Source organism: Typopeltis vanoorti, chromosome 18 (genome assembly GCF_054136105.1).
Source record: "Typopeltis vanoorti isolate ZY-2024b chromosome 18, IOZ_Tvanoo_1.0, whole genome shotgun sequence".
Classification (NCBI taxonomy): domain Eukaryota; kingdom Metazoa; phylum Arthropoda; class Arachnida; order Uropygi; family Thelyphonidae; genus Typopeltis; species Typopeltis vanoorti.
Window position 1 is genome coordinate 69,904,251 of NC_143566.1, and position 22,531 is coordinate 69,926,781.

General features: G+C 33.4%; 1 protein-coding gene across 1 annotated transcript in view; it reads left to right on the top strand.

The window, feature by feature from the left end:
* Nucleotides 1–6,189, top strand: part of LOC150096757 (uncharacterized) — a 131,078-nt gene extending 124,889 nt beyond the window's left edge. The window contains exons 12-14 of the mRNA XM_090408700.1: nucleotides 1,790–1,943; nucleotides 2,164–2,383; nucleotides 5,954–6,189. Of these exons, the coding sequence (XP_090264826.1) occupies nucleotides 1,790–1,943; nucleotides 2,164–2,383; nucleotides 5,954–6,189 (610 nt within the window). The remainder of the gene's footprint in view (nucleotides 1–1,789; nucleotides 1,944–2,163; nucleotides 2,384–5,953) is intronic.
* The last annotated feature ends 16,342 nt before the right edge of the window (nucleotides 6,190–22,531 follow it).

The following is a 22,531-nucleotide window of genomic DNA, read 5'->3' on the forward strand; positions in this document are numbered from 1 at the left end:
CAGAAAGGCTAATATGAGTGGGGAAAAAAAAAAAAAAAAAAAAAAAAAAAAAAAAAAAAATTCGACTTTTTCGGTACGGCTTTAATGTTGCAAGAAGGTTTATGACTGATAATGATAATATCATCCCTACTTTTATCGCTTTTGAAAGGATAAGAACAGAAAATTGATGAGCAGCTTCCGTTGGAAGTGGATGAACCAACCTCCTCTTTCTCAGGCATCGAAACAAGAAAATTATACTACTTTTCTTTCAATGGCTTCCTGCCGGTATCTTTCTATTAATACTTTCCCGTGCAGTCAAGTGACACATGACAAGCAACAGTGGTCAATGGCTTTCTTGCACACTCTTAGTTGTGTTTTGCAGGTAGCAATCTTGCTAGGAGGAACTACAAATCACAGACTTTGGTTAATTGCCTTCGTGGAATAGGCTGTAATAATTTCTACGTGTGCGATTTGCCTGATTGGTGTAGAATAAAAAAAGTATCCTGCGCGCAGAGAATGATTCATATCCGTTACGAAGAGTGTACTGAAAGGTGTGAAAATTTATTTTTTTTATTGACGGTTTAATGATCCTCTTTTTATAAATGCATTGTTGGTTATTTTTTCACCTAAATTCCACACTTAGTCATCAATAAAAAAAAAAAAAAGAGGAAATTTCACTGTCTATTTCATAAAATCGATTTTTTTCCTCTCGTTAATTTCATAAGAATGTAGTTTTGTGAAACTGACAACAAACATAACTGGTTGATTGCAATAATTTAAAAATCTGCATTTGTCAATTTAAATTTCATAAAATTTGTAATTTTTTTTTCGTTAATTTCGTAAGAATGCATTATCGTGAAACTTACAACAATTAAAATCTGCAGTTGTCGATTTTATAAATATTGGTGTTTTTTCGTTAATTTCATAAGAATGCAGTATTGTGCAACTAACAACAAACATGATGGCTGATTGCAATAATTAAAAATCTGCATTTGTCAATTTCATAAAAATTGTTTTATTTTGTTAATTTCATAAGAATGCAGTACAGTATTGTGAAACCGACAACAAATATAACTGATTGATTGCAACAATTAAAAATCTACATTTGTCAATTTCATAAAAATGGATGTTTTTTTCGTTAATTTAATAAGAATGCAGTACAGTACACTGAAACTGACACAAACACGTCAACTGGTTGACTGCAACAATTAAAACATCTGCGTGCTTGTTATAATTGTTGAGCGCGCGACTCGAGATAATGATAAAATGAAGTAATCAACATTCTTTTGACCAAACAATGCGAACTCGTGACTTGACAAAGAAGTAATGAACAGGATGAACAATTCAACTAAATAATTTAATATCACATTCGGTGACTTTAAAAAAAAAAAACTATTAGACAGTTCTAATTCGTTAATCCAATAATAGAACTTCTTTCTAACGTGGAATTCGTTGACAAATGCACGTTTCTTTTTATTGTTCGACTGCAAATCACCAAAAATTCTCAGGAGACACCGACAAATTCCAAACGATGTCACAAGAGTTTCGAAAGTGAATTCACTTCTTAATGAACTGACTTGCTTAATATTCATCTGTGAATATTTCTTATGTTTCAAAAATTCCGAATGATTTAATTTGAGGATATTTTAATGGAAAAGATCCATTTATTTTTCAGATTTCATTCCTGAAATTCCTTTTTTTTTTTAGTTTATTTATTTATTTATCAAAGTGCCATATTTTAATGGAAAGCACGCATGGCTATCACGTGTAGCACGAGAACATAACAAGCTCGTGTGTGTTTCGTTTGCAGGTGCCCTGTAGAAGTGAAAATGATGAGGGAAGTGCGTACAATCAGTCCACAGAGCAAGTCCCTCGAGGGTTATCTGGAGGCATTTACTTTCACCGGCAGCAGTGTTCTCGAGTTGGAAGCCGAAGTGGAGACGTGTCTGGAAAGCTGTAAACCGGTAGGTGGCACCAGTGGCGCATTTCCCCGAAACACTGTTGATTTTTGGAAATGAATGATCGATTTTGTCTGCTGGTTGTCATAAACCGACCCTTTTCGGTGCTGTTTTAAAACAGAAATAAGTTACAAAAGGCAGACGATTCGTTTAAGGTAGTTAATTCAAATTAATTCACGAACTTTTTTTAAAAAATGTATTAATCGTAATTTTTGTCTCTTTATAGGTTTTGTGTCAGATTCCTACCGGAAGAAGGGACGATGACATGGAAACTGTGTCCTCTTTTGGCCGCAAGAAACGTCAGATTGCGGTGGACAGCGATGTTGACATACTCTCTACCGTGATGCTCTCCAAGAGCATCGGAATCCAAGCAGCGGACTTTAGCCTCGCCAAACCTCTTTCCGATGCGACGTATGCTTTCCCAGTCACTGCCCCTAGTCCCGTGGGTGAGTTTCTTTCCGTCCTTAAGGGTGGGAATTAAGGGTCGGAGTTTAATGTGTATTGAGTGATTTTTTTTTTTTTTTGATTGAAGATTCTATTGGAGCAAGGCCCTTTGTTCTGTTTTTGATGTTTATTTACATATTGTTTGTTTGTTTCTAAAAAAATCACGGACAGCAGGCCTCTTTTTTTTTTTTTTTGGTTTTTCTGATCATCTGAAACAAAATATATTTATATAATTTATTTATTTTTTATTTAGCTCCTTTATTGTGATTAATTGCGTAGAAAGTTTTTATAGTTACTTATTCTCATTTTTCTACTCTTAATTCATTTTTTTCTTAATTTTATTTAAAAATTTTCCTAATCACGTGATTTTTCCATCGATATTCACCTCTTTAAAGAATTTTCTAACATACACTTTTAATTTTTTTTTTAATTCACCCATTTTGATTTTTGTCATACTTCAATTTTCTTTAAATCTTTCTCTCTCTTTCTAAAATTTTCCCCTTTTTTTATTATCCAACTACTTTATCATACATCTTATGAATCTCCTGTTTTCTTAAAACATTTTTTTTTTTTACACATTCTCTTCTAACTCATGTTATAGCTTTCGATAGGACTATTTCTAATCCTTATCCTAAGATGCAAATAACAAATCTTGCTCTGAAATGCCAGCTACTTGAGTCAAAGATAGAAATTCTTCAACCGCAGCGACTACAAACAGTAGATTATTTGATAGGCATCGGGAAACTGTTTTGGCTTCTTGTTTATCCTTTGATAAGAAATTTAGGTCAGCGAATTCTTGTACTATCGGAATCTATGAGTTGGCTTGATTCACTCAATGAAAAAAAAACAAGCCTTCAGATATAAACCGGAACATGCGATCGTATAGGCAAGTTTGCATCTGAAAATTCAGTTATATGCCCTTCTGATAGAAACACACAAATTTGGATACAAATACCCAGTCTTATTGATTTTATTGTTGTCTAGTTATGATTGTTGAGCGCACGACAGAAACATACAAATTCGGATACAAATACATGGTCATTGATTTTATTGTTGTCTGGTTATGATTGTTGAGCGCGCGACAGAAATATACAAATTCGGATACAAATACATGGTCATTGATTTTATTGTTGTCTGGTTATGATTGTTGAGCGCGCGACAGAAATATACAAATTCGGATACAAATACATGGTCATTGATTTTATTGTTGTCTGGTTATGATTGTTGAGCGCGCGACAGAAATATACAAATTCGGATACAAATACATGGTCATTGATTTTATTGTTGTCTGGTTACGATTGTTGAGTGCGCGACTCGAGATAAAGATAAAAAGTATTCAAAAATCAACATTCCAATAATAATAATAATAATAATAATAATAATAATAATAATAATAATAAAACAGAGGTTGATAAGCCTTTTTTTTTAAAAGCAACATTCGAAATTTAGAAAATCCGAAACAACACATAATCTTTATGGTAATCCTATTATTATCGAATTCTATTGATAATAATGTATTACTACCAATAATGGATTATTATTCGTCAACAAAGGCCCGCTGATAATCCTCTTGTAGTATTATGCTCGGCAGCATTTAAAACCATATTTGAATTTATATAAAAAATATTTCGCATTATATAAAATATTAAATTACAGGGTTAAAAGTAAAGTAGGAATAAACTGCTACTCCTAAAGAAAATAAATTATATTAATTAATTGCAAAAATGTACGACGCTACATTATTTATTTCTTCTTTCTTTCCTTTTTGTAAGCTGTTGTACGAAGGGTCTCAAAATGCCTTGGTGTTCAAGTTAGTTAGAAATAGCTGATGGAATTTCTAGACGGGATTTCGACTCAGATATTTCCCAGACACAAAGACCCTTTATCAAGGATTTTCATCTGCTGGAGACTTACGTAGTTTCATACGGGGATGGCGAGATTCTCCATCGTATTTTGTGTTTTTATTCCTACGAAATATGCAAACCAGACAGAAGACAAACAATTCACAGTCCATCCACTTTATCTTAGCAGGCTCGTCGAAAAAAAAAAAAAAAAAAAAAACAGACAACTAATCAGACTGTCCAATCATAGGATAAAGTTCATGGACTAGACAACAGGAGAGACTAAACTGCGAGTTAAGCTTATTAATAAGGAGAAATGGTTGATGAATAAAAAACGAAATGTTTGGTGAAAAAAAAAAAGGGAGGAGATAATCCGGAAGCAAATATCGATGCATCCACAGATTACTTTTATTATATATTTGTTTAATCGGATCTAGTTTCTATTTTTCTTTCTTTCTTTCTTTCAACGAAAGACAGAAACAGAAAATATTCGCTCATATGTTTGTTAAGTCTTTCTATTTAACTTGTGTTTCTGTCTCCATTTCTCTATTTGTCTTCCTGTCTTCCTTTGTCTATTTTCTTCCTCTCCTTCATTTCGTTTGTTCTTTTTTTTTTTCCATTTCTGCATTTAAGAGTCTCCAAAAGAAATTCTATTAAATCCAACTTTCGAGTCTTTTGTGGTAAAAACAAGATTCACATCTTAGTTTTCACGCATTCTCTTTCTCGAGAGTTTCTTTAATTATGTGCTTAAGTCTTAAGTTTCGAGCATAAAACTCCCTTTCTGTTAATTGTGTTTCTTGTTTACCTTTTAAAACAAAACTGCTTTCGAGATGCTACGAAAGGACTGTTTAGTCAATCTCTTGGGCTTTCTTGTGATAAATAGCGGCACACAAAGAGATTCACAAGAAAAATAACAGCTTTAAAAGAAAAGCCTTTTCGTTTGCTTTCATGTGCAATTCAAGGATAATTGAACAGGAATAATTGCTTCAATTAATATATCAATTTTTGTCAAGGCATTCAACCACATACGGTGGTCGAATTTTAATTTCACGAAGATTCGGAGGAATCTTTTGAGATAAAAACGACTAAGAAGGAAAGAGAAATAAAATTAAAAGGAAAAATATATAAAAGAAAAAAAAAAAGATAAAATCTTAAATAAAAAAAATCAGCTAATGCCTTTTTGTTCCTTTATGGGGAGTAGGCGAGGCCGTTTTAGTCCCATCTAACTTTTGGAGACTGAGTGGGCAGTTCAATCTCCATTGGTAGTCAATCAGAGATAGCTGGCTATCACTAACTAATCGGTTGTGTAGCTCAGTAGAAGTAGCGTTTACACTCCACGACGCTTGACCGCACGAAGAAAGACCGAGGTTCAAATCTAGTCGCGGACTAGAGGAACATTTTCTAAGGCTTTTTTTCAACCGTTTCCCGAGTTGGTCGATCTATGGCATGGGCAAGCGGGTTTTTTTCTCCCGGAAACTTGGGTTTTTCGTCCTTTAAATTCAAGAAAATCGGCCGTCGAACACCCACCCACACATTAAAAATTTTCACATTTTCAGACATTAAAAATACTGTGTTAGGGTTAGGGACCAGGAGATGGCGGCACTTGTCATCCGCCTTCTTCACTGCGAAATCTTAAATACGTTATTTACAAATAAATATTTTGTGATAAAAATGTACGGTTTAATTTTATGTTAAGACCCTCACATTTACTTTTGGTTTTCTTTATTTCAGCAGATGACGAGAAGCATCTTTACTTTCCTAAAATGGCCGAAGACGTCCTGTTTTGCTTCGATCCCACGTTGTTTGCTGTCTTAGGAGGATCGTTTCTATTCATCGAAATATTTGGCTTCGGAGGATTCCTGATGGTCATTTTTCGGTGGAAAAAAGAAGAAAAACAAAAAGAAAAGAACTCTTTGTCTATTTATTACGAAAACAGCACCGACGGGTCGGATCTGACTTGCTCGTAAACCTCTTTGTGTTATTTGTGGCTTCCTGGGATTGAAATACGCTGGGAAAGGTGCAATGCTTCTAATTAGGGAGTAGTGTTCTTAAAACCCGATGGTGTCTGACTTGCTTTGACGGTTATTTAAAGCTGTCAGCACACGCATATACCCCTCATCTCACATATAAGGCGATTAGAATGTAACCTCAAGTCCGTTTGACGAGTTGTAGTTTCAAATATAAACATACAAAGCCATAATTACCAAAGGTCATAACAGATGGCGCCACCGACTACTGCCAGTGATTCTTCCTATGCCGCGGGCCATAATAGAGGGAAAATTCTAAGAAACTACAGCAAGCTAAACTGATTCGTTTACAATTCATTCCCTTAACTGTACATTAAATGAAAGGGAAGTTTTAGCGTTAAGATTAGATCTATTTTTTTCTTGATAGGAACTTGATTTTATATTTTTCATAATAATTCGTAGGTAAATACGTTTTTTTTCCCAATTAATTCACACGCTAAGTAGCAAATTTAATGATTAGGCCTATTTTAAACATTTCTATTATATAATATTGGTAGTGTCTACACAGGTGGTGTTCATATTGAATTACAGTAATCCTTTGATACAATACAATATTCAGTTCTCAGTAATATTATGATAGAACAGGGACATCGTAATCCATCAGGCAACTAAGGAAATGCTTGACTAACTGATTTTCCCTTTCAGTCGTTTCTGACGGTAGGCGAGTTTGTAGGCTTTTACCACAAAGTATTCCTGATGAGATTTTTACAATGTAGTTCACCATTGCTCCCCCCTATTTTATCCAGGCTCGGGACCGGCGTAGATCTGGGATGTATTCATCACTGTCATCCATGTGTGTTCCCAGGGACGAGTTGCATTTTCTAGGGGACGAAAAACCTGAGTTTCCGGGTGAAAAATTCCTCTACCTCCTTACCACCTAACTCACCTTTAGTCGAAAGAGACCAGATAAAAGTTCTTCACGTCAGTGAAGAGAATGGAACCGAGGTCTTTTCGATCAAAGGGCTTCGTCTATACTGACTGAGCTACTGAGGGTTCCCAAGAAATGCTTAGGAGCAGCATATACCTATCAAAGGTCTCCTGTAACAGAACCCATACGTGAAATCAGATGTATTTCTGAGGAACATAAAAGGGTCATCGAAAGTAATTTAATTGGATTTTTTTTTGGGGGGATTTGCGAGCGTATTTAGTTAAAAATTAGGGTTAGGATATGAAATATATATCGATGAGAGTACAACTAAGAAAACACGATAGAACGAACGGGAAAGGAAGCAAAGAAACAAAGAGGGAGAGGGAGAGAGAGAGAGAGAGAGAGAGAGAGAGAGAGAGAGAGAGAGAGAGAGAGAGAGAGAGAGAGAGAGAGAGAGAGAGAAAGATTCAACCAGAGATGGAATCTTTATCTTTCAAAGGCATTTGCATGTATTACAAGATTGCATCTCGATGAGTTCTCAATTAGTTGGAGAGGATGAGATGACCGTCAACGAATTATTTTTCCGCATTCTTCTATCACGTTTCAACAGGTCCGCAAACACTCACACGTGTACACCCATGCATAAGATTAACATACTCGGTTCGTAGTCTTTATCTTATCTTACAAAAAGGGGAAGAAAAAAAAAGCTGAACATCCCTTCAGGCAGGTGAGTATAAGCGAATGCGCTAATTACCGACTCGGATTCATTATGGGTGTGGTAGCAGTTTTGTAAATACTTGACCCTGATATCTGTAAGCATGCACGCGCGCGCGCGCGCACACACACACACGAGGGTAGTGATAAGAAGGTTGATGACACGATGGAGGAATCGAAAAAAAGAACGTTTATATTTATCGATGCATCGCTTTCAAAACGAAAGCGTTTGTTTTTTTTCCCACTATTACAAACAATGAAAAGGAGATTGGGAAAGAAAGAATAAGAAGAAAGAAAGAAGGAAAGTAACGCAGAAGGAAAAATAAGAGAGAGAGAGGGAGAGAGAGATTCGAAGAGAATGAAAAAGTAAGGAAGAACGAAAGAAAAATTGTAGAAATATACAAAGAAAGAACGAAGAAAACAATGAAAATAGAAAAGAAAGAAAAATCTCTATTCTTGCCTTCATTTATATCAAATCCAATATCAGCGGTTTTCTTTGTTTTCCTTTGACAATAGCATCTGAATAGATTTGTCTCTTTCTTATCCCTAATGATATAAGATGGACAAAAGATATCGATCAGTGTCATCACAGATATTCTTAAAGAAAGATGTCTGAAGTTTTCAACTCTACCAACATTTATAAGGAAGTTTATAAAAGAAATTGTAGCCCACCTCATTAAAGGATTTGTTTGCAAGTCATCCCTTCATTAGGAGGTTTCATCTTTTCATTTTTATTCGAAATGAAGTCGCTAATAAGTCTCAACTTCACTTCATTAAATATTTTAAAACAAGTTTTCGTCTGCGAAATTCCAAACTTGCTTCGACGTGGTCTCAAAGAAGAGCATTCATTAGCAGAACAAATCACTTTTAATTCAGTGTCTAACTTGTTAATTATATTATGCTTCTAGATTTGCGTAACTGTAAAGTTCATAATGACTTACAGAGAAGTTGCATTTACAAGGGCCAAATGATTTAATGTTCTCCTATCAACATTGTCGACTTTTGTTTGTTTTTTTTCCCTCTTCCTACTTCTACTTTAGCTGTAATTTGCAGAAACGACCAACATTTCTTTTATTTTAGGTAAACGCTCCTAAAGTAAATTCAATTAATCTTGGTCACTGGTGATCGTTAAACAATTTCTACAAATAATAACGTTTTCCCTTCTTCCTTAATTGCCAAGGCTTCGCAATTCTCCATGGTTGCTTCTAATTGCTCGTGTATAAGAAGTTTTCACTTAGCTTCTCTTCGTTAACAAGATGTTTTACCGTTGTGGGAATTTGGTATTCCTCACTAGAATTGTTTTCACGAATCTTTCCGTTTGTTTTTAAATGCGAAGGATGAAATTTATATTGTTTTTGCTTTTTGAAACGGATTCATACTAGATTCTTGTCTTTAAATAAATGACGATTTGTTTAATATTCAAATCGGAAACAACCCCACTTTAAATGGTTCATTAAGAAAAGTGAAGAATCTTAAATTACGCAGTACGTAAAATAAATGAAGCATGTAGACTCTCAATCAACAATCATGATTTTTATTCTTAACCATGTAAAAATCTTCATCATGAATATGAAGATTGTAAAATGAAAGCGCGTAAATTAGTGAAGCATTCAAAACCAAAGCATGCAAAATCTTAACCACGACTCATGATTTTGATCATGCTCTTAATCATAATCAACAATAGTAAAATCATGTAAAATCATGAGACAAAAAATCTTAATTGTGAATCATGATTTTAATCATGATCTCAGTTGCAATCCAGAAACATGAAGACTGTCAAATCATGAGCATGATTCATATGATCTTAATCGTAATCAAGAATGATTAAATAAAGTAAAATCACGAGATAAAAAGTGTTAATTGTGAATCATGGTTTTAATCATGATCTCAGTTGCAATCCAGAAACATGAAGAATTTCAAATCATGAGCATGATTCATATGATCTTAATCGTAATCAACAATGATTAAATCAAGTAAAATCACGAGATGAAAAATGTTAATTGTGAATCATGGTTTTAATCATTATTTAAATTGCAACGAAGAAGGACAAAAAACGTCAAATCATTAGCATGGTTCATGATTTTAATCATGATCTTATATCAAGAAACGTGAAGAATGTAAAATCAAGAAACCTGGAAAAAATTTAATAAAAAAAAACAGAAAATCGAAAAAAACGAACAAAAAATCTAAAAGTTTGAAAAAAATAAAACGAAACAAATAAGCATGTAAAGAAATCTAAATAAAAAATACTTAAATATACAACATAAAATTCTAAAACAAGAACATCTGATATAAGAAAATTAAAACAGAATTATTTAAACTCCAAAATAATAATTAAACATTCATCGGAGTTATCTGAAAAGGAAGTAATATATTTAATTGTGTGCGTGTTTTTGAGTTTATCGTTTTCATTTTTATCTCGCAAAACTCATTCATTCATGAAATATTTTATATCACAAATTGAGTCAAAAAATATTCATTGTTTTAGTAATTTTATGTTAAAACATTTCCATTACCCGGTGTATTGTGATGCATATTCAAATCAGTGTTAAATTCAATGCCATCCATCGAACTGTGATGCTATGGTGGAGGAACATGTGAGGTTGTAGAATAAGGGAGATATTTTTCTAGCTGTTACAAACCGTCTATTCTTGTTCGATGCCACTATTTTTGTATCTTCAAATCAATAAAATATTTTTGTCGAGAGGTGTGTGTGTGTTCTTTTTATATGGTTTGCACGCAGTTATTAGATCAACTGTTGCGAAGCGTGAACTTCGAGTATCATATGGTGCTGCCATCTACGGGAAAAGCAGGGAATTACAATAGAGAGATTTATTATTGAGTTGAACGCTTTGTTCATAAAACGTATAAAAGTGTTCTTTTAAGGTCAAAATACAATTAATATAAATAATATTTTTATTAGTGAAGGCTGAAGGAAAGATTGAATTAATGGGTGTAGATAGTCACATCTTGGTAAACAGAACATAAACAACCTCGTAAGGCCACACGAGAAAACTTTGAGCCTGGCCATCGTCTGATGCGAGGTTTTCATATTCGTGACCTTCCTCAATGCTGTTCGAACAGGTTTGTGAACCGCTGAAAGGCTTTAATGGGACTCTCTGACTAACCCCGCACACAATGAACTGACCACACCCGAACACATCGTGTCAGTTTGCATCGTGAGAGTTACACAGTTCGAGAAAAAAAATGAACTCGTGCGCTTTTTACAAACTGAAAAATAAACTCATGAACTTAAGAAAAGAACTTTTCGAAATGAACTTTTGGACTTAAAAAAAAACTTTTGATAATGTGAACTCCACTTATAAAACAATCTTTGACAAATACCAGTCTATAGTTTGTATTAGAATGTTAGGCATCCAATCAGATTTGAAGACTTTCCTTGCATGCATTCAAAAATCCGAACATCACAGAAATCATTAAATGAAAGAAAAAGAAAGAGAAATTGGAATGAAAGTACCGGAAAAGACTCTTCGTTTCCAGAGAGAACTAAAATTGACGAGATTCTCTATATTTTTTAACGGAGACTCGTTAAAATTAATTTTAAATAAATAATTAACTAAATCCAGACAATGTATACTAGTGGGGGTGGTGGACAATAGATGGCGCTGTATTTCGATGGTAGTAGTCACTCATAGTTGAAGGATTAGCGGAGACTGCGAGTTGTATTCAGGTAATGTGCAATCCTAAGATGAGTCCTTGGACTTCTTGGAAGTGTCGCGTAATTATAATAATAATGATAATGAATAAAAAGTTAAACTCATATTAAGTCTTATTTAAAAAAAATCAGATTATAGTGTTCGTTTGAATTATAATTAAACGTATCAACCATTAATTTAATATGTATTTAGTCTTCCATAATATTCTATAATATTCATTACTTCAATATTAACGTGGTATGATCCAAAGTCTTTAGACTTACCACCAGATGACACCACTGTCGTTAGAACAAAATTCTGCAGAGAGATGTGTTTAAAATCCGCTGGGAAATTGATTCTTTAAAAGTATTGTTGACATTACTGGTAAAAAACATGAAGTTCGATTCCACTAATTGAACAAAAAATATTACAGAAACGTTCTAGATATTAGTCAACCTTTGATTGCACTTCTTATTACATTTTTATAGAATTTCTTTATTTAAATTATTATTCATTTGATAATGTTTATTACATCTCCATATATAATTTAAATCTCCATATGTGATACAAAGAAGAATAAAATCCTAAAGAACTGCCTTACTATCCTTTTACGAAACTTAATCTAAGGAATATCCCTGAACGAAGAAAAATCTTTAATAGAATAGATCTCATAGGATAATTGAATCGAAACAATTTTGAATTAATCGCAGCCATTTTCTTTCAATGTCTGAGGACAGTCTTTCGATAAGGAACTCGGCAGAGAGTTTCTTTATAGGGTTTAAAACCTTAAGAGTGCACTCCTCCTTGTAAGGCTCCTTTCCATTCTCACACTGTACACGACGCCAATCACACTTTCGACCTTTGATCTGGCGCTGGTAATTACCAGCGTCCGCAATACTCACGTTCAGCCATGGGGGATACGTAAAGGCCATATTTTATTCCGGGTGTGCAAGTAACGTGATTTGTCATCTTCCAGATGGTTGCTCTACGTGTAATTGCAGGTTGTCTTGTCAACCTCCATTCAAACAGATTACAGCATATTTCTCTCTCTCTCTCTCTCTCTCTCTATACCTTCTCATTTTTACACTTCATTCGTACACTGGAACACGAGGTGCGAATGAGATTCTTCTTCCACTCTTTGCGTGTCCTATTAATCACGGCCTTCAAGAAACTGTTCTATCACGTTGTGGACATTTCGTTTATTTCTGCAGTCCAAAACGCACGAAAATTCTCGGCGAATTCGTTACTTTAAACTTTTGAAACAGTTTTCATAAATGATACGCCAGTTCTCGAAAATTTAGCAAATTAGTTGATGGTAATGATCTCGTGAGTCATTACGCTCACTAGGTTAAGCATCCTAGACGTAATACGTGGAATATTCGAGTACAGGTTTTTACCGTCCCGAATTTCGAAAAGCGTCCAGTAAATGGTTTATTTATTGTTAATCACACGATGTGTGTTAATTATCCTGAATTCTTTCCTGTATTAATGGCCTTTCTTAAGAAAAAAAAGCAAGAATTATTTCTGGTAAAAGACATTATTAATATTATATAAGGGCATCTCTATAGTGTCCGCAGATGCATCGCAGGAGGTTCACTAACAAAAACGCTATCATTTACACAAATTCATTAGCTAAAGTTCGCAGTTCAAAGTTCAAAGTTTATTAGTAAAAGCAAGGTTCAGTTTACATGGATCAGTTTCATATCGTTGATCTTATCCTGCAAGGAAACTCAGAATTGTTTTAGAACCATTTGAACAAATCAATTCGTTAGGGGTTTAATGGTTTCATCTTGATTTCATCACACACACACACACACACACACACACACACACACACACACACACACACACACACACACACACACACACACACACACACACACACACACACACACACACACACACACACACACACACACACACACACACACACACACACACACACACACACACACACACACACACACATATTAAGAACGAAATAAGTGGCAGCCATTGACCCATAATGACAGTTACACAGGCTAGTAGTTATTCTATATTAGAGTGTTGAACGGAATCTCGTTTCTATAGAAATTCACACAAAGCCTGCGTTTATATGACCTATTTCTTCTTTTCACGAAAAAAAAAAAACTTTACGTAGAATACAGACTTCGTCGAAATGCATAGAGATCCTAGGAAAAATGATGGAAGGTTTAGATTCCTATCGTATCCAGGAGCCCAATGAATAGGAAGAAGAAACGAAGTTTATTTAAAATAGGGCCGTTTCACAGACATTGTTGATGCAAAAATCCATTTCTATAGCACCTTAAGATCAGCAGTTCGTGACTTATATTTGAAGTTATTTTCGTTTTATTTTTTGTTTAATTAAATGCAATAAAAATACCAACACCAATAAAAATAACACTACACAAGAACAAAATAAAACAACAAGAAAAACAATAACAAAAGGATAATAGTAACAACAAAAATATAACAATAACAAAAATAACTAAACAATAAAAACAAAAACCCAATAACAACAACAGCAATAACAATAACAAAAAAATAACTAAACAATAACAACAAAACACATAACAGCAACAACAACAGCAATAACAATAACAACAAAAATATAACAATAACAAAAATAACTGAACAATAATAGAAAAAATACAATAACAACAACAGAAATATCAATAACAATGACAGTAACAAAAGTAACTAAACAATAATAACAGAAATAACTAAACAATAATAACAAAAACACAATAACAACAACAACAGAAATAACAATAACAACAAAAATAACTAAACAATAATAACAAAAACACAATAACAACAACAACAGAAATAACAATAACAACAAAAATAACTAAACAATAATAACAAAAACACAATAACAACAACAACAGCAATAACAATAACAACAAAAATATAACAATAACAAAAATAACTGAACAATAATAGAAAAAACACAATAACAACAACAGAAATATCAATAACAATGAAAATAAACACATTATGAAAATTTAAAATGAGAATAAATATTTAATTTTATCTAAAATTAATCTATAATTTTAAAATCAATTTTATGAAATTTTTAAATAATAAGCAATCGTTTGGCATACTGTTCAACTTCTTTCAAAGTAAGGAAGATGAATTCAGACGTTTATTTTGGGAGAACAAAAAGATAAGATTGGTTTTGGTACATTCAAAGGTAACTAACGGGATGACGTAGGTTGGTCGTTATCTTCCCATTGAAGGACGAATGACAGAATAGAGGTCTGCATTTAAGGAGGAAATTGATGAAAATCTTGAAGCTTGGGAAGTTTGATCATTGAAAAGTGAAATGAAGAAAGAATGGGATGCAATTTTATCAGTAAAACTACGGATAAAGTTCGCGTTAAAGAATGCAAGAGGAAGAGGGGTGTGGACAATAGTATAGAGGTTTGAGGCAGTTGTGCATTTGTAGGAAGGCGCGAGAAAGAAAGACTACCATTATGCCAGTGATCGACAGGACAGAAAATTCCCCAATCAGTTACAAAGGACGAAAAAAAAAAACAATCCTCTACACTGAAGCCAACCAAATGCCTTCAACATGTCACGTGTAACAGCAAAAGTTCCTGAGAAACCTTCCATGGCATAAGTCCAAAGGTGAGTGCAAACAAGAGGATGCGATGTGGATTTAATGCGAAAGAATCATGCTTGTTAAGTGACCACTGAAGAAATTTACTGCTAATGGCTTCCACAATAGTTTAGTAAGCACTGAGGTTACAGCATAAGCTAACAGTTTGATGGTAGAGATTTATCTTCTCGTTTGGATTGAAATGGTTGAATATGGGCTTGCTTCCATGTTGTGGATGGATGCAAGCTGGCTATAAGACGGTGTAGAAGTAATAAAGAACAGGCGTTAGTTCAAGAGCACATCTTGTAAGCACAAGACATTGGGACACTCTCAGGACCAAAAGCCTATTCAGTGCCTGATTATTCAAGAATCGTTTAATATCCTTTCAGCGAAAGATCAAAAGAAGCATCATTGACAAGTGGAGTTTCCTCTTGTGATGTTATTATACATGGAAGATGTTTATATGCAATAATTGGAGGAGGAGAACGATTCCAGGAGATGTGTTTTAAGTGTTGATGCAGTAGCGTTACAGTTCATGTTTTGCAATTGTTGGGCCATTATTGTAGGCTGAAAGAAACTGGAGATTGTGTCGAAAGCTACTCACAATATGCTGAATATTTTGGGGAATACTTATACAGTGTGTGTGTGTGTGTGTGGGAGTTTTCTGATATTCCGGTTGTTAGAAGGTTCAGAGTAGGGACATATTGTGAGAGGAGATAAGCTCTTAGACATGTTACCCATGAAGAGAGTGACCAGCATTCACGTCTAACGTCTTTACTACATCTTATCCACATGTTATACTACTTGGTCTTTCTCTAGGGACCATCTGCGACTTCCAGGTGTTTATCAAATTAGGCGCGAGCTACTCGAAATATTCCTGATCACTTACCACGAACTTCAGACTAATGTACTATGTGAAGAACGGTCTGTGGAATCGTTTTACTGTGCTATATTATCAAAAATACATTCCAGTTAGTAATAGTGGGCAGAAAAGCCTTCAGAGATTGTTAACTTACGTACGTGAGACCAGCATGCTGCTTATTGGCTGAAAGAAGAAATCTGAAAAAAAAAAATCGCTAAACGTGAAATTTTTTTCAGGTCTCTTTGGCAATAATAATATCATAGAGTATCGGAATTTATTTAAAGATTTATAAATTTATTAACATATCATTATATTTTAATTAACTATTTTCACTAATCAGGACTTTTGCATTATAAGTATCAGCTAAAAGGGGAAAATAATCACAGCTATGTACGTTATCAGCGTATCAAATTATATATATTGAAATACAGCAAATGTCCGATAGATGGCACCACACCGACAGTTATTGGATTTCCAAATTTCTACCGATAATATATGACTTGAATATTATTAAATACTTTTTTTTTAATATAATATTTTTGTTCATTTCCTCTCTTCAAATTCTGGCGACAGAGAAATGAATTTTTCTCAGGAAATTAAAGGAAGATAAAAAACATTGACAAACCCGTTTTATTGATCAGTGATCATATCTCGTCTGTCGCTGACAATTCATTCGTCATACGCACCAGTTAACATTTGCCAATTTCCGGCACCGCATTTATCATCCCCAAATGCATTTCTTGTTTTTTCTTTCTTTCTTTCTTGCCGACATGATGTTGAGGAGGAAGTCAAGGGGAAAAACGTGTATTAACTGATAATTCAAAACACCCACACGATTTATGTGATTTATACGTAATGAAGCTTGTAAAGTTTTCATTACGTATAATAATAATAATAATAATAATAATATAATTGTTAATCACAATGATATAATAATCTGAAAACCAAATCCGGAAGTGATGCAATGTGTTTGCGTGAAAAGCAAAAAAACCGGAAGCAATGTAAAATTCAAAAAATAACACCGGAAGCAAGGTAACTTCCAAACACATAAACCAGAAGTAATGTGAAAATTAGATAATAAAGGTATATTAGTGACCCAAGAATTATTTGGAATTTGCTTTGATATTTCTGAAAACTGCCACGAGATGGAGACACTCTATTTTTCAAAGTAATGCGAACTTTTGAATATTACGTGTTCCTTAATATTTAACGGATATCTTGCTGTTTCTTTTTTTCTTTCTTTCTTTCTTTCTTCCTTCTTTTTTGTTTCTTAACAAATTGAAAATAAACTTAGCCGATCATCTAAATATAATGGACTAATGAACACTTTTGCATCCATTTTCCAAGACAGTATATTATTTAAAGAAACTTTTCAGTGACAATTGCAGAAAGGCATTTTATTGAACTGCCAGTAGATGGCGCCACTAACGATTACTAATGTACATGAATTTTTATCATCTGCACTTACAAAAAGAGAAAGATAATTTTTCAAAGTCATTTTTGGGCTTCACATTCTTTATGTAATTAACTTTCCTCAAACAATGAGAACGCCGTACAGTGTAGATTTTCAGCTAACGTTTTGTATTTATTTTTTTCTTTGCCAACGATAATTTTAACGAGTAATAACATTTCGTGTTTATACTGGAAATTTAAGAAGCGGTTTAATTAAAAACTACAAGGATGTGTTATTCAAACATTATCATCCTAGACATGCTACTGAAATGATAAAAAACAGTTTTATTCATTTGGGACTTCATTCTGATGTTTATTTATTTATTTACTTATTTATTTTTAATTTCATAAACCAAATAGTAGTCCAAATTTCTGAATAACTGTCATCCTTGAAAGTACATTCAGTGTAAGTTTCTGATATCAAAAGAAAAAATGATAAGACGTTGTTTCCAGGTTTCCATGGCTTCATTAGTTCTTGTAGTGTACACTTGGTAGCAGAGTATGTTGTACATATTATTTACAAATAACGCTAAGAAATATATCGTATTTTAGCTTGAATGAGTTAACATGCAACAGTGTTTATGTAACGTAACAATAATAATAGTATAAATAATAATAATAATATATTTTAATAGTAATAATTTTTTATTGATCTCTCAAATATTTACATATATACAAATAATAATCTTGAGTAACATTCAGTATATTATTTCACAAGGTTCAGCACTAAGTGCTACATATAATGAAATTTCAATAATAATGATGATAACATAGTTTTTTTGCTATTTTTTTTAAATATTAAATTAAATAGTTCAGAGTTACACAAGTTATATAATATTACATGTTGTAGTTTACTTCTTTTTTTTTTTTCTTCCAAGGTTGAGAAAGAGTGATTATACAACAGTATATACACATGTGCAATTAAAATATTATATTTCGTATTTCTCACAAACATACAATGTAAACTCATAATTCACATAATTTTTTAATAATAAGAATAATTTATTACATTATTTTTCATGTTACATAGTAATATTATATTAATGATATTATCACATAATAATCAGTATCTTCAGTATTTTCTTTATTGTTATATACTTTACTGACTGTTTTGTTACATAATCTGCATTCTTTGATTATAAGGATGACGTATAGATGAGTGAGGCGTGTTAATCCCAGCTACTTCGAAGCTTCAGTTAGCTTTTGTGAAGAGAGTGGGATTTTAGGCTTCACTATTTATGTTGTTTCTACTGCTTATGTATGGGATGTTGGCATTGCATGCTGGTGATTTGTGATGTGTATATTGGTGTTAATGGTATCTTAACTCTGTTGGTATATTTTCCAGAGTTCGTGTTTTAATAATCTGTAGTTATCTATGTGTTTTAAGTTTCTTGGTAGGTTGTTGAGTTGAGTGGGTATCTGATGTGATCTCACAAAAGAACCGTATGAATTGTTGAAGAGTGTAGGGATGTAGAGAGTTGTTGTAGGTCGGGTTATGCGATATGTGTCTCTGTTGTTTCGCTAGGTGATGTTGGAGTACTTCCTTGTTAATATCACGTAGTGTTTCAGGTTTTTAATGCTCAGATTTCTGTGTATCGTCATGTGCTTGTCGGATATTGGGTGTTGCGTGTAAGGTGTCTAAATCACTGTTGACACGATTTTCCCGTGTAATGTTTCTAATTTTGTTAGGTGGCTGTTTGATGTATTCACATAGACTGTTATTCCGTATCTGAGTAGAGATTCGCAGATACCGTGATATAGGAGTTTTTGTATGTTGGGTGGAATAATGTCTTTAACTTGGAAGAGTTTTGCTGCGATGATCCGGAGTTTGGTGTGTAGGTATTCTATATGTTTTGTCCATTTAAGGTGGGAATCTATATAGAGACCGAGGTATTTTGCGTGTGTTACAGGTTTGATTTCGGAACATTGGCAGGTATTTTTGTTTTTAATGCAGCGGTATGTGTGACAGTGTATCGATAGTGGTGCGGGGCGCATGATTCTTGGGTTGTTTATTATCAACATCTGTGTTTTGGTGCCGTTGATTAGAATTGCGTTTTGGTGGAAGTATGTTGTGATTTCGTTTAGGTCTTGTTGTGCTTTGCAGAGAGCTGTGTTTATGTCTGTGTGGATTGCTAGTAGTGCAGTATCATCTGCGTATTGAAATATTTGACTTCTTATGTATATGTTATGAACATCGTTAATGTATATGTTGAATAGAGTGGGTGATAATATGGCACCTTGAGGTACACCGTGTTTTACTTGTGTACTCCGACTGTGAAATGTACCTATTTTTGTTACTTGTGTTCTGTTTGAGAGGTAGTTCTTGAACCATGTATGCGGTGTTCCTCTTATACCTATTGAGTATAGTTTGGTGAGTAGTATGTCATGTTCAAGTGTGTCAAATGCTTTGGTTAGGTTCAGTTAGGTCCAGCAGTATAAGGACGGCGTACTTGTTTTTGTCGAGAGATTTGTTTATTGTGTCGGCGATGTCTTCTAATAAAGTAATGGTGCTTTTTGTTTTCTGAAAGCCGTATTGGTTGTGTGAGATGATGTTGTACTTCTGTAAATAGTTCTGTAGTCTGGTGTGTGTTATTTTTTCTAGAATTTTTGAGATGACTGGTAGGGTAGCTATTAGTCTGTAGTTCTGAGTATCGTTTCTTTTGCCGTGTTTGTATATTGGCGTAATTACGGCAGTTTTTAGTTGTTGTGCAATAATGCCTGTGTCGAATATTATGTTCACGAGTTTCAAAAGTATTGGATTTATTTGTTCAAAGTATGTTATAAGGTCTGTGACTCTTATTTTGTCTATTCCTGGAGTAGTCTTTGGATTTAGTTGTAGGATTGCTTCTTTCAGTTCCTGTTTTTTTACGGTTGGAAAATATATCGTTTGTTGTTGACTTTGTGTCGGTAGTTTTTTGTTGATCGTTGGTAGATTGTCTTTTTTGAGTTGTGTGATGTTGTTTGTGAAAGCATGGTTGAATGAGTCTACTAGTTCCTCTTGGTTTGTGTCCTGACCGAAGCTTTTTGCAATAAAATCTTGTGCTGAAGTTTTCTTTTTTCGGGTTACTAATTCGTTGAGTGTAGCCCATGTTTGCTTAATGTTGTTGTTGTTATATTCCATGAATTTTTGGAAGTAGTAGTAGCGTCTTTTTGCCCTACGAATTTTTGTTGTCAGTTGATTTCTTGTGTTTTTGTATAAGGTTTGTAAATGTGTGTTACTGGGTGACTTTTTGAGTTTTTTCCATAGATTATATTTTACAGTAATAGTATTTAGTATGTCGTCATTTATCCATGGATGGTTGTCTGTTTGTCGCCTCGTTTGTGTAAGTTTTGTTGCTTTTTTGTATATTTCTGTGAACTTTAGTTAAAAATTCTTGTATAATGTTACAGGATCATTTATTTTAAGTAGGCAATTCCAGTCTGTATTTTTTACTTGGTTATCGACAATGCTCTTTAGTATGATCGAGTTTTGTCGACTTTTTTGGTGGTGGGAGGGGGGGGGGGGTAGGTAATGTAATAAAATGAAGTTGAGACAAAGTAGTGATCGGCAATTTTGACATTAATTACTGATGATGTATATGTATGGATGGGAGCCCGTATTTTGATATGATCAATGCATGATTGTGTTAGCAAGTTATTGAGTATTTCTTCTCTTGTTGGGGAGTTAATGGTAAGGTTTATGTTGTACTGCTGACTTAGTACATCAAGATATGTGCTAGTGGTTGAAGAAGCGTGTTCAAGAGTAATTATGACAACGCTTCTTCAACCACTAACACATATCTATTAGGATGAGCTTGTGTGTTGTACGGGGTTCGATGCCGCTTAGCTATACTTCTAACTCATGAAGAAAGCTGAGTGGATTATTATCTGGGTGTCTGTATATTATGTTTATTGTGTATTTGATACTGTTGTGGCTATTTGTGATTTCCAAAATTAGTGTTTCCGCATGTTCGAAATGAGTTTGTTTTTCAGTTACATTTTATTCCCTTTGATAAATGCTACGATGCCACCTCCTCTTTTGTTCGGTCTACGTAAGTTGTAATAATAATTTTTTTTTTTTACTAAGCTGGCTTTTATATTCTCTAAACCTTTTCTAGTCATAATATATTATTATTTAATATATTATATAATAATATATATTAATAATATATAATAAATAATAATAATAATCATTTTTTTATTGTTCTTTCAAATATTTACATATGTACAATGATCATCTATTCAGTATATTATTTTACAAGGTTCAGCAATTTGTGCTACATATAATGAGATTTAAATAGTAATGATGATAACAGTTTTTTTTATATAACAATCATAATAATAATTTACAATTATATTTTTCAGAGTTACATAAGTTGTATAATATTACATGTTGTACTTTATTATTTTTTTTCAAGTTTAAAAAGGTGTGATTATACAACAGTATTTACACATATGCAATAAAAATATTATATTTCCTTATTCTTACAAACATGCAGTGTAAACTCATGATTTACTTTTAAAAGAATTTTTTTTTTTACATTGCATACATTTGTTACAGTTATTATATACATTACTTACATTTGTTTACGTGTGATATTTACATTACGTGCATTGGTTTACGTATAATACATACATTACGTACATCGGTTTTCATGTGATACGTACATTACATGCATTTGGTTACATATGATACATCTTGGATGAGAACTAATTTCTTTGCTTTCATCCTCGAAGCTTATATGTAAGCTTATCTGAGGATGGTTATTTTGTATTTTTTTTTTTTTTGGTGTGTTGGGAAGCTGCGAAATCTGTGATTGAGAAATTCGCGCGCGCGCACTCACACGTACCCCCCCCCCCCACAAACTTGGAATGTATTGATGCGTCGCTGAACTGGAAGCCTGAGCGAATATATTGTGTTTCATTAAGTTTGTATGGTATTTTGGATGCGTGTTTCTTGTTAATAATAAAAACTTAGTATGAACAAGCTCTAAGGACATATTAGAACTTAGTATGTGCTTAGAGCTCTTTTCAGGCTATTGTAGTTTGTAAGGTTTCTGTATTCAAAAGGTAATTTGTTTATCATGTCTGGGATGTAGAAGTTTCGCGTGGCCTTTCCATAGTGATTATTGTATTTATATGTGATA